Below are 13,332 nucleotides of genomic sequence, written 5' to 3' on the forward strand. Positions count from 1 at the left end.
GTCATTTTCGTAATGATTCTGCAAAGTCCATGCAGGGTTGATCAGCAGGAAAAAACTCTTTAAAGCGGTTAAGTGCCTATAAATGTAGTGCAGTTGTTCACAAGCTAAAACATCCAATAGGAGCTTGTTACAGCTCCCCCAATTAAATCCAGCCTGAGATCTGTTTCACACTTTGTGACGTTTTTTACGAACACTGACCAGAAGTAACCACGGTGAGGTTGGTTACTGTATAGTTGTAATTAGACAACAAGATTTTTCTTGTAAAGTTGTTAACACTCTTTTTTTCACATGTAGAGTGTGTTTTTGCTGCAATACTAATCTATACCTCATAGCTGCCCTTTAAAAATAATTACGGATCACAAGAATATTGCTCTATCAATGTTTTGTTTTGAAGGAGAAAATAAAACATATATCGCTGGACTAGGACGAGACCGACTAGAACATTTGCGAGACCAATGACCAAGTCCGAGACAAGTCCGAGTTCAAATACCAACGAGTCCAAGACAAGTCCGAGACCATAAAAAAACTTCTCGAGTCCGGACTCGAGTACTACAGCACTACAGCACGAGCAAGCAACACATCATCCCTTTGTGTTTTGTACATTATGCACGTACGTTCAGAATTAGAAAAAACATTCCGAAACAATTTGGAGTGCTGGGGGAGTGTATCAAGTACGGAAATACTACGTCATACGTCCAACTCGTTTTTTAACAAGTTAACAGTGTTAAGCATGAGAAGTCAGCAAGTTTAACAGTGTAAAGAAGTCAGAATGCATGACATAGCATGATAGCTCCTCTTTAAGTTTTTACTGTCTGAACCATGTAGTTAATTTTTATTACTCAGTACTTAAATATATAATTACAATGTAACACTGGCACTAAAATAAAGTGTAAACAAATTAATTTATTAGCTTTCTAAATATGGTGGAAAATCCCTCCTAGACAGGTATAGTGTAGACTTGAACACACACAGAGAAAAATATTATTGATCAGAGGCTGTTCTTTTATTAAAGCCCAAGAGAGCTAAGTTATCAGTTACAGTTATGTGTAAGTAACAGCTTTAACTCCTACAATGTTTCTACTTCAATTCTTTAGAAGAAATAATAACGTGGTGCAGGCACGCAGACACACACATACTTTTTGTACTTTTTTTGACAGCTGACTTTGGGATCTGACAAAACTCTGCACAGTTTGAAATATTGTTGACATGCTCTAGACCAGTGGTCACCAACCCTACTCCTGGAGATAGACCGTCCTGAAGATTTCAGCTCTAACCCCAATCAAACACACCTGAATTATCTAATCAAGGTGTTCAGGTTTGCTTGATAATGACAGACAGGTGTGCTGAAGCAGGGTTGGAGCTGCAGTCTGCAGGACGGTCGATCTCCAGGAACAGGGTTGGTGACCACTGCTCTAGACAAATGAACGATCTAGTGTTTTATCCTAAGAAAAATCCCCCAGTTGCTCTCATTGCTATTTATGAAAAAAACTATTGTGATAATAAAGCAGCATTTTTTTATTCATAGGCACATACACACGCACGCACACATCCTTGATGCTCATTGTGTTGAACTGGAGTGGATTACAGAGCTCCAATGACAAATTCATAGACGGTAGGGCGCTAAAACTTTTTGGATGTTACCATTATAAATTTATAACACTTATTCACACTCCTTTCATCGGTTTCCCTCTGGGATCAATTTTTCCTCTGTCAAGGTTTGCGGGTGTTGAAAGGACTTCTCAACCTCTGCATCTTGTTAATTAAGCGGCTTGTATTTTCCTTTAAGCTCAAGTTTTTTTACATGAACTTCACAGATGCACTGTGCACTGTAAAAGGAGTGACTTTATTTCTAGGTGTATTACAGAACAAAAGTATTGTAATAAGGCTGTTAGATCTGAATATATTGACAGCAAGTAATGTCTACAACTTACTAAAGCGTCCGTGACAACTATGATGTCATAGCTACATTTGCTTTCACAGTAAAGTTGCATCTTCTAAACATAGCATCAATCTCAGCCTTGTTTTTCCATGTCAAGTGACATTTCTAGAGTTGTTTCCCCAGGTTGGGCTGTGTTTCTGAGCAGCATGATTATCAGATGTCAAAGGCTTTGTCCTTTGCTTCCCACACACTCTGTAATTTGTAGGCTTTGCGCAAATAGACCAATTATCTTCATACCCATGATTCCAGCACAGCCTTTGACCCCCACCCTCCTAACACCCATTTCCTGCTGTGAATGATGCTCACGAGATTATGGCATGGTGGGGCAGAATGTCCTGCCAGCACAGTGTTTATAATCATTAAAAATGCTATCTGCATCAACATTAAGCTAATTTGGAGTGCATAAAATAATTAAGGGATATGTTGTATTATGGTCCGTGTAAATAGATGCTTTTTTTCTGTGGGCATTATGGATATGCTTTTCCAAACTGAACTTAATGGAATTCTCTTAACTAATTGTGCTGTGTTCAGTTTATATCCCCTGACAATCTATAGGAATTTCCTAGGTGTTTAGAATCGCATTTTTGGTCTGTGGTTAAAAAAATATTAAAGTATTTGAGAGCATGTTTTGTTCTGCAGCATAAATTCCACATGCCCTCAAATATGAATTTGAAACCAGTTTTTAAACTGTAAATTGCCAACCAGTTGTTATATAATGATTACACAGCAGCTTCAAATTGTGTGTGCCTATATTTTAAGTTTAACAAATGTGATTTTTTTCTTTTAGGTAATGTTAACCACAGACCTTTCTTTTGTACTGTACAAAACTGCTTTTCAATCCCATGAGAAAGGAAAACTACTGTACTACTGTACTACTTTACAGTACCGACAGCACACAGTTCTATAAAATCTCTTTACAAACTACTTGCTTGTTAAAGCACCCTTTTTAATGTCAACTTTAATATGAATGGGGTTTATACTGTACACGCAGAGACCCATGGGACAAAGATGCTTTGAACATGGCCCTACAGGAGATTACTACCCATTTTTACTTCACTGACTGTCTGATGAAGTAGACGTTCAAACAGTTTCCTCCATTAGCTTTCTGGACAAATATAACATAAAAAGGTTAAAAAAGACATCATGCAGTAAAACAAGGAGTAGATCTATGCCGCTGGTAAAAACCTGGCATAGGAATAATACAATTTCAGAGACGTTTTTTAGATAGTAGGCTATTTTTTGACCAATATTAATTTGGCTCATGACCTCTGTTGTCCAGAGGGCTGGCTACTATTGTCCAACATCTTTTTAAAATCACAAGCCGTGTACAGTATATTACCACTGTGAGATTTTTACTGACAGCCGTGTTTGATGCAGGGTGTGTACATTCATTTCAACTGAACTATTGTCTCTAATGTATGTGAAAGAATGAATTTGATTTTGATATTCAGACCAGTCTTTCATTCAGGTTGATAATAATGTGATAGCCAAAAGCAATGAATAGCTCTGGACGAGAATAAAACTGTTGATTAGAAATTTTGTTGGATGCATACCAAATGGGACTTTGGAAAAGAAGATGTGACTACATTTACACAGGCACTGGCAGCAATGCTCCTGCAAATCGGGGGACCATAGTGCTTCATAATTCACTTTAACAATTTGGTCAAATATCTTGTCATATTATTACAATGACAGCTATGTAAAATGACAAAAATAAATGTGTTAAAATACAGACAAGATGACCAAATGCAATATCCGGTCATAATGTCTGTTAGGAAAATTAACCATGATTTTATTAGGATTTAATACCATTTCGATTTCTAAACATTTTTTTTATCACAAATACCACGGTTTATCTTTGTAAGGGGTAAAGGCAGAACCAAAATGTTATCTTTTTATGGTAGTTTAAAGATTGATGAAACCATATAAAAGTCTGATATGCCAACAGCAGCAAGCATGCTGTCTTGCTACGATATTCAGCAACCCGTTGTCAGCATCTTCACCCCTTAGCATCATCTTTCCAGTGAGCTTGGCATAGTTGGTGACGGCTGAAAGCTGCCTTGGGTCGCAGCATCCTCGTCGGCTGCGCTCACACCCACAATCGACATGAGAGGAAGGACGCGGCTGCTGCCGAGAACACACTGCTCCTCGACCATCTTAACCCGTACCGATGTAGGCTATAGCACTGATTCAAGCTGTTTGTTTCAATTAACGGCAGACTACGTGACTGCAAAGGGAGGCAGTGGGACGTCAGACTATCGCGGCGAGATATAGGCAGTGTCTTAAAATCTAGTGAGCTGCCTACCTAGACAGCTTCATAGGGCATCATTCCGTCTTTGTGCGCGGTGCGGGCTGCCTTCAAAAACTGTCGCTGTCCACACACACATGTACAGTATGCGGAGAAGTTAAGGATGTCGCTCTGAATCGCCCCTGACATCGACACTTGGTTTGACGGTAAGAACGTGCATTTGTTATGGGGGAATTTAAACACTGTGAGAGATTTTGCTAAAGCAGCGTAAAGAGGCGAGGAGACTCGCACCTATGTAACATAGTCTTATCAAAACAATCTACCACATTTTACAGTAGTAGCTTTGCATGCGTTTGAGGTTTGTATAATGCAAAGATACATTAAAGTTGACTGATTTTTGCTATGCACGCGCTTGTTTTCAGCGCAGGATATTTTGAGAAATAATAAGTGACATAACTCCGCGAGTGTAAGTGACACAAACTAAGGAGAACTATAACCTGAATATGTCATATTGCCCTTAAGAGAGTAAAAGCTTTGCGTTGCTCTTTTAACAATAAGTGAGATTTATTACGAGAACACGAAATCTATAGCACACGTCTCTTTACTCTCTTAGGATGTATGGAGTCGATATGACTCCTGTAGCAGGTCTTAGTACCTTATTTTTCCTTTTTTTTTTTAAAGAAGTATTGCTGCAATCATTAATATTTCATAATATTTAAGACAAAAATCGGAAGATGTGCAAGTTCAATATGTGTCTCAACAGGAATTCAACTTACACGTGAGTAGAAGTTTAAGACCACATTAAATGAATCCTCAAATGACAAGTTAAAATGACTTTATGTATGAAGTTTTAACGATCACAAACCCCATTTGAAATCATGACAGCCAGAGTGTTTTACATGTAGGTAATGCCCTGTCACAAACTCAGAGCAGCATCTGCAATCATTTAAGCCCTTTGGACCAATAGTTCGTCCCCTAGTGGGGTAAATCATTTATTACAACAGATACAATCATGCTGAATGCACTCAATACTTAATGCCGTTCAAGAGATTTCACGCAAGGCTACGAGTAGAAACATCCATTTTTTTTATTTCACCACTTCACATTCAAAACTTTTATATTAAATTGTTTTATTCATGGAAATCTGTGTATAAGATGTTTTCAGTACCTCATAGGTTACCTTTGATCTTTATCGATGAAAAGATGAAATGCTTTTTAAGATATTACGATAAGTCAGTGAACAGCGGCATCATGATAAATGGATATCATTACAGAAACAGATGGGTAGCTCGTGATATATTTCTTTTGCGGTCTTCCTATTATGTCTTCAATACTTGTGACCTGTTGGCGGTGTTACCAATTCATACATAAAGCAGGACAGCGTGCACTTTACATTTGGAACCAGGGCCCATGTTTAATGCATCCCTGCCCTCCTAGACTTTTGAATGTGAAGAAGTGTCTCGGAGTGAACATCTCTAATGAGAATAGTATTTTACATGCAGTAAAGCCCTTTTGTGAGAGGAAAAGTCTCAGAGAGACTGAGATTAAATAAAAGAAGGGCTTATGGAGGAAGCGAAACCTTTCACATATTTAACTTTCATTTCACACAGAACTATAGCTCCCTTTTCGCAGAAGACTATAAAATCTACTAAGCCTTCGTTAATAGTAGGATGTTCTACTCACACTTTTATCTTTGCCTTTTTTTCCAGAAGGGTAAAATTTAGACAATGGCAATTTTGGCAAATGACTGCAAGAGTGAATGTGTAGCAATAAGTTAGTTTCATTTATCTGTGCTGTATACTAAAAAGGAAAGGCAGTTATTTGTAGCACGGCACCAACAAAAAGCTTCTTGAGAGAAAATGTTCCATATATATTTTAAGTGCACTTAAGTGTTATATTCGGCACCTGTAAAGTGCTATTTAAATACAAACTTCAGTGAATCCATATACTAATCCTATTTTTTCTCTAAGAAAAATTTCCTGTCTTGAATGGCACAATGATGTGTACAAGCAAGAGCTGTTGTGTGCTGTTGTGTGCGTGTGTCTCTGAAGTTCACACGATCAGGGTGTCCAATTTGTCAGCCTCTTTACGGCTGCTATGTGCCCTCGATAAGAACATTGTCTCCACAGCAGACCAATACTAACAGTCTAAGCAACATTAGATCACGGACCCTCAGAGGGATTGCAAGGTGGCATTTGAGACAGGACCAAACAATTGTCTGTGCACTAATGTATATGTTTACCATAGACAAAGTTCAAAAGTTTAATTGTACCGGTGGGAGTTTAATAAACTGCCTTTCACCCAATAAATGGGGACCCACATCAGCAGTTAGCGTTTCTCGAAAGGCTTAAACCGCAGCATCCAGCTTATCAACTCACGAGTGTCTTTTCATGACTGAGTGAGCCGAGTCAGATATAAAGAGCGTGGGGCTGGCATTATTCAACAGACAATTACACGCATTACGAAAGCCAGAATCCCCACATCCAGCTGTGTTCCTGCTGAGGTAAATGGTAATTAGCTCTCCTATTTTAATCCACTATAGATATGCTCTGACATGGGGATGTCAGGCTCTGACCATAGCCGAGTATTAAGGTGCCCGTGAATAAGTGTAGCCTAGTGGGTGGAAAAGGTGTGTCAACATTAGCTCGCCTCACAATCACGTGTACTCACCGCTCGAGTGTGACCTCTGATTGGCCGCTCGAGCGCTAACACTCACTGTGATTCTGCGACTAACCCTCACAGATCACAGACACTGGTGGTTATTACTCTAACTTGATCTGGGATTTCTCCTGTTTTCTGTTTAAGGGTGTGATTTAACAAGGTTAAGGTGTTGCCTGGGTGTGCCGGGTTCAGCCGTAACGCTGCTGATTTGATGCATGTGCGGGCACTAATTGTGTCTGTCTTCAACACTGTGAAAGGTGAAATTACTCTCAGGACAGGTGAATTTAATTTTCTTCGCATGAGGAAGAAGAAGCAGGGTTTTGGCTCGGTGGTTTTGATGAATGCAGCCTGAGAGAGGCTGAGGAAGAGGCAGATCACAGTAGAGTTATGAGAGAGGAAAGTGGGAGGAATCCGTGCCATCTGTCAGAGTTAGCGAGCGATATTTTGTGGGCAACAATGACGTCGTTTAACGGCACAAACAGGCTTTGTTGTGAAATTTGAAGCCAAAGCCTGATTTGTTAGTGTCTGTGAAATATTTAGTTTTTTTTCCGTATTTACAATCTGTCTCTGCTTTAGATTTAAAGCTGAAGTATTTATTTTTAGTTGGGTTTAAATGCATTTTGAGACATTTGTTTGTTCCAGCTCGACACAACGCTACACTGTAAAAAATGACACAGATATTTACTTAAAAAAATTAAGGTAACAGTATTACACAAAATATTTTTAAGTACTTTAAAGCATATTTTTAACGCAATATTCCACAAATAAATCAAGTAAAATTACCTAAAATATTTAAGCACGTCACATGACAAACTTTAAAAAATCAAGAAGAAATACTAATTTGAGCATTGGAGATAACTTCTTGATCTTCAGTTTAACATTTATTATTGTTTATAACATATATGATGTACAAGTAAGCTGAGAGTTGACTCAGTACTGACATTAGCAGCATTACTGTTCACTGTGTGAAAAAGCAAACAGCTTGAGCTCTCCCACAACCTAAGCACAAGCACCACTCTTCTGAAAGATGGTAACCACGAAACTCAAAAAAACAAACAGAATATCTTCTAAATCTTAAAGACAACTGAACAATAAACACTATCAAGTCTTTCATTTTATTCTAAAGCACATAAAATAGCACTTTTTCACAAAAATGACTCTCCTAATGCTGTCACATGCAGAGCATGCTGGGAACTCTAAATTCACTGCTCAGTTAGGGAAATTAACTTAAATAATTCATGTAGTTCCACCACAAAATAATTAAATAAAGATCCTTTATACAATTTTAAGTGAGTTGAACATGATAAAATTAAGTTGAATTCACTCAATTATTTGTGCATTTAGAATTCCAAGATATTTCTATAATTATAACTTAAATTTTGATTAAAAAATCAAGAACACAATTGTATTAAGTCAAGTTTACTCAATTAATTTCATGAAATCTACTACGACACAGAATCATTTTTTACAGTGTATTGAATTAACTTGAGTTTATGAGCTCATGACTGTTTTTGGTCCGTTGGTTGTAGATTAAAGGGATAGTTCACCCCAAAAGGAAAATTCTGTCACCATTTACTCGCCCTCAAGTTGTTCCAGACCTGTGTACATTTCTTGGTTGCACTTTATTTTACAGTACGTGTACCTATAGTACTGGGTAATTTAAAGTAACTACATGGGATAAGGTTAGGTTTAGGGGTAGGTTCAGGTTTAGTACCTAGATATTACCCAGTATGTACATGGGAAACAGGAATGTAAAATAAAGTGCTACCCATTTCTTTGTTCTGTTGAACACAAAGGAAGATATTTGGAAGAATGTTAGCAATTTTCAGTTCTGGGACATCATTCACCACCCTTGTAGAAAACATATCGTATATGATTTTTTTTCGTTCAGTTGAACACAAAATTAGATATTTAGAAGACTTTAGGAAAGCAAACAGTTCTGGGGCACCTGCAACTACCATTTAAATGTTCCTACTATGGTAGTCAGTGATTTCCCTGAACTGAAAATTGCTATCATTCTTCCAAATATCTCTTTCCTTTTTTTGTTCAGCAGAACAAAGTAATAAAGCAACTTGAGGGTGATTTTGGGGTGAACTATCCTTTTAAGACAAAGTTCATATTTAATTTAAGTAATTCACTTTCTGTGACTACCAATGCTTTATTTAAAATAAAGTGATAAAGCGATGGTTCTCTTCACGTGTGCTCTTTGGTATAGTTTAAATCTGCTGTTTCTTGTGATGTCATCCAGCACATTGTTCTTGCTTCTTGTGCATGGATAATAAAATAAGGCTGTGATAATTATGTTATTCATGATTATGTTGTTTTCAGAGCTGAGTGCCAACACGAAGGGCAACAATTAAACGATGATCATGTTTATTTTAATTGTGTAAAGGAAATTAATAGTTTTGCGCATTAAGGACAATTATGATTATATGAAATGTGATTACGCCAGTTAGATTAGAAGTCATAGATTCTCTTTGATGCCCTGAAGTTAGAAGCGAAGTTAAGCAGCCGAATGATAAGATGTGTGTATTTTTCCTTTTTAAATATGGTTTGTATTCTGTGCGGCAGAGCAGACAGTTGTTTGGTCAAACACACTAGTGTTGTGATTTGGTGACTCATTGTATCTGACTCATCAGCGTGACTTATTTAGTGCTGCTCATTTGACTGACAGGTTGTGACGTCTCACTGTGATTGGTTACTGGTTTAGCTGCAGCAGCATAATATCAAAATACAAACTTCAGTTGGCTAGTTGGCTTGTATCTGGCTTACATGCAATTATTTCCTGGCATTTATTGCTGTTTTGTTTTTATTCTTTTGGCAGTGTTTTTTTTTGGCCTTATTTTTCATAAGCAGTGCCGACATCGGCTTCATGCCGCAATCATAATTTTTAAAATTCTAACATTGCTTGGCATGACAGGTTTAAAGTGTTGTTTTAATTTATCTTGTTCTGCAAACAGATTCCCCCTTACTTTCGAAGTAAACAATGTGCTTCAGAGGCATCATCCATTTATCTCGCTGGAAGATGGACCGTTTTGTCATGAAATGTTACTGATTTTCATTGCACATCTATGTATATTTTTGCAGTTCCAGTTCCAAGGTTATATTGTTTTCAATGCAGCCTGCATCATGTGTTTGCATGAACAGTAAAATATATTCAGTCTATGTAAGATGGTCCATTACGGAGCACATTAATTCCATGCATTAGACTTTCCAGCCTTGAGGGGGTTTGAGTACTGGCACTCACATGAAAGGAGTATGGGGAGCATGCTCAGAGGAGCTCTCGCTTTTCAGACTTCCTTCATTCTGACATGTGTGCCTTTAGGTGATAGTCAACAGGAAAGATGCAACTATCTAAAAACTAAAAAGTGATTTTTAGATTGTAAGTTCACTAATATGCTAAATTAGTGTCTATTAAGGCTGATGTAATAAAACGCCACTCTAACATTTGCCGCACAGAGACGTTTCATTACTTTTTCATTTCCGTTTCATTACCTCAACAAAAACAAGTAGATATACAGGAGATCTGGGGGAGAGAGATGTTCTGACAGTGGAGATCGTAATGTCTGGTAATAGGCAATCTGTCGGCACTGAGCAGTCATCTCGACTCAAAAGAAAGCGCTCAAAAGTTCTGTTTGAAATATGGTGCAAAAGAGAGAACAAAGGCAAAACAGTGTGTTTGTCATGGGGGTGGGATATCGAAATCTGTTATTTATTGAAGAGCCAGCTCTCCGGTGAGTTCTTTAGATTGCGGAGCCCCACATGCCTGTTCAAAAATAAACCTGTTGTCGTGTGTGTGTCCCCGGGACAAAGCTTATCTGAAACGATTCGAACAAGGACTGTGAGGGTTCGAAGACTGTCGGGTTGATTGGGTCAGCTTGAATCCACCTAACTGACCACTGCATCCCCATGTCTGATCTTATAGACACACATTTACATTTGCTGGTGCTTAAGTAGATCCTGTGAGTTATTGATACCAATTATGCACCGGCGAGGTGTAATTCTCCTCTTCTGTCAGAGTTAATGCTAAAATCCACACGGATTGAGATGAGCATGAGCACTGTGTCTTTAAGCCCAAATCTGGTGGAATAGGAGGAAAGACAATGAAGAGCAGGGCATACAGACAGAGAGACAGAAAGAGTGCATATTAGAAAGGAAGACTGTGTAGGAGACGGATTGAGAGTGTCTGCTAGCTACTATATGACATTGCCATTATGATGAATGTTTGCTGCACTTTTTTGTGAGCCAATTATCTGTTCCTGTGTGAGTCATAGAGATCATTTAGGGAGGTGGGAGCTCACACACACACACACACATACATGGATCTTTCACTATATTAGTGAGGACATCTCATATACTTCCATGCTTTTTTTACCAGGCTAATGATATTTTCTATCCCCTGCCCCTACCTGTAAACCTGACCCTCACACAAACCATGGTTTGGCCAATTTATGGCTCTCTTTCGCTAGTGAGGACCACCTACAATATCCTCTGACTGTTTTGACCGATTGGGTTATATGTTGTACTGTCAAACCTATCCCTGCAGATCTTGAGTGAATTTCCTGGTTGGTTAAGGCAGGTTTATAATGCTTCGTCTTGATGGTGGGGAAACATACAGTAGCCTTGCTTTTAACTAGCAAAACACCATAGGCTTTCTGGTGCAGCTGGTTAAGGGCAATTACAAATGTCATCCTTATGAAAAAAGTTTTTATCAGAGGTTTTCACCATACCAATAGCTCAGATGTCAGGTTTTTAAAACATCATCTATTTTTAAAGCATGATTTTCCATAGACAGGTGGAAAATCAGAATCACAATTTCTGATTTGTCGCATGCAAAGCGATCCATGAAATCTAATAATTTTTTTGTTGTATGAAGAGCTATCCGTAATTTGTTGGTGGTTTGTGCATTTTTATTCACAAAATTCTTAGAAATTATGGTGTCTCTCAAAAACATGTCACCCTTAGTGTCAGCATGAAACAGAAGTAGCAGTTGTCTTTTTTACCATATATCGTGACGTATACCCGAGCAAAACGACTTGAGAAAAAAATGTAGGGCGGGACTTGATTTCCCCCACCGACAACTGATTGGATCGTTAAAAGGTGAAAGATTTGAATGCCAGTTTGCAATCTGTCAGTCATCGCAGCCCCGCCCTCGCCCATTCCTCATGACCAGAAGTGAAGATAGGTCGTTTCCAGAGGGGGAGGAGGTTAACGTTTTTGATTAAAGATTACAAGTGCAATTTTTTTTTAAATAAAGATGTGCACGGATAAATTTTTTTATAATAAATACTTCACCGCTGTGTAAAACAATTAGAATTTTTTATTTCATGTCGACTTTAACATATATTTCCCTCATTTTAAATAGAAAACATGTAAAGACTGATGTCTGGACTCTATCATAAGGGTTTAGGAAAATATAAAGAGATGGTCCAATATGTTGGTAACAAATACATTCTTTAAGAGTTTATATGGTTTTGAGTGTAAATGTCATGTTGGAATTGCTTGGTGGAGAAGTTGGTGACTACTAATGCCTATAGTTAGTTATTGCACATGGTGTGACAATAAAAATTTAGAAAACAATGGATTATTAATTTATACAATATAAAATAGCATAAGAGAGATTCATAGCTTTATGGTTAGCTTTTTCCCTAGATTTTACCCTGTCACACCATAGGACTGTAGCATTAGTCTAAGCATTTCTCACATCACTCCCTCCTCCCCTTTCTCATGGATACACCACATCTATTGGAAGCACGTCTTTGTGTACACAAACCTTCAGTGTTTGCACTGTTGCACTTCTAAATTCTGAATAGGAAATCCCTCGTCTCTCAAGTTTACACTCTTTTCTCTCCTGCCCTGTGTCTCTGATGTTTGTTAAAACCCCAATGCATTGACAGAGTTCACATCTAGCAAATAAACAGCTGTAAAATTCTCATGGTTCAAAGTGGTTATGATGTTTTTACCAAGAAAACATTAAACTAATGATAAAATTAGAAACAGAAAAAAGAAAAAGTTCTAATTTCCTTTTATCTTTTTCTCTAATTTTCTTTTTTTGTTACTGTGACATCACCAAGGATTTTGATTTTTCAGGCCTTTACCTCCATCCAGATGTGCTGTCTTTTATTAAATGCCTACTTCTCATGATGCAGACTTTAGCCAGTGGAAAAAGTCCTGCCCTACATTTTTTTTCATCATTAAGTATCCAGTTTCACTTACTGTATGTCACATAAGTAAATGGAATTCACAAGGTCATTGTGATTTGAAGCTTAGCTGAGGTTTGGGTGGATGTTCAAGAGTGTGCAGCGGTCTGGTGCTGGATCAGGGTGTAGCTGATTGCTCTTATCGGAGATCTGGAAAGATTGATGTAGTCCAGGGCAAAGCAGCGTCTACAGTGCAAGCCACCACCATAAATCAGTGAGAAGTGGGTTACGCCAGGTCAGCTTTTCTCCACCTGCCACAGAATTTTACACATCTCTATTTTACA

General features: G+C 38.0%; 2 protein-coding genes across 3 annotated transcripts in view; one reads left to right on the plus strand and one right to left on the minus strand.

Moving 5' to 3' along the window:
• eif4g2b (eukaryotic translation initiation factor 4, gamma 2b) overlaps positions 1-4,095 on the minus strand; it is a 56,654-nt gene extending 52,559 nt beyond the window's left edge. Inside the window, exon 1 of the mRNA XM_057347647.1 lies at positions 3,999-4,095. Coding sequence (XP_057203630.1) covers positions 3,999-4,095 — 97 coding nt within the window. The remainder of the gene's footprint in view (positions 1-3,998) is intronic.
• mgat4c (mgat4 family member C) overlaps positions 3,976-13,332 on the plus strand; it is an 89,012-nt gene continuing 79,655 nt past the window's right edge. For both annotated transcript variants that reach the window (XM_057348412.1, XM_057348411.1), the window contains exon 1: positions 3,976-4,393. The gene's annotated coding sequence lies outside the window, so the exon portion shown is untranslated. The remainder of the gene's footprint in view (positions 4,394-13,332) is intronic.

This window comes from Triplophysa rosa, linkage group LG12, assembly GCF_024868665.1.
Source record: "Triplophysa rosa linkage group LG12, Trosa_1v2, whole genome shotgun sequence".
Classification (NCBI taxonomy): Eukaryota; Metazoa; Chordata; class Actinopteri; order Cypriniformes; family Nemacheilidae; genus Triplophysa; species Triplophysa rosa.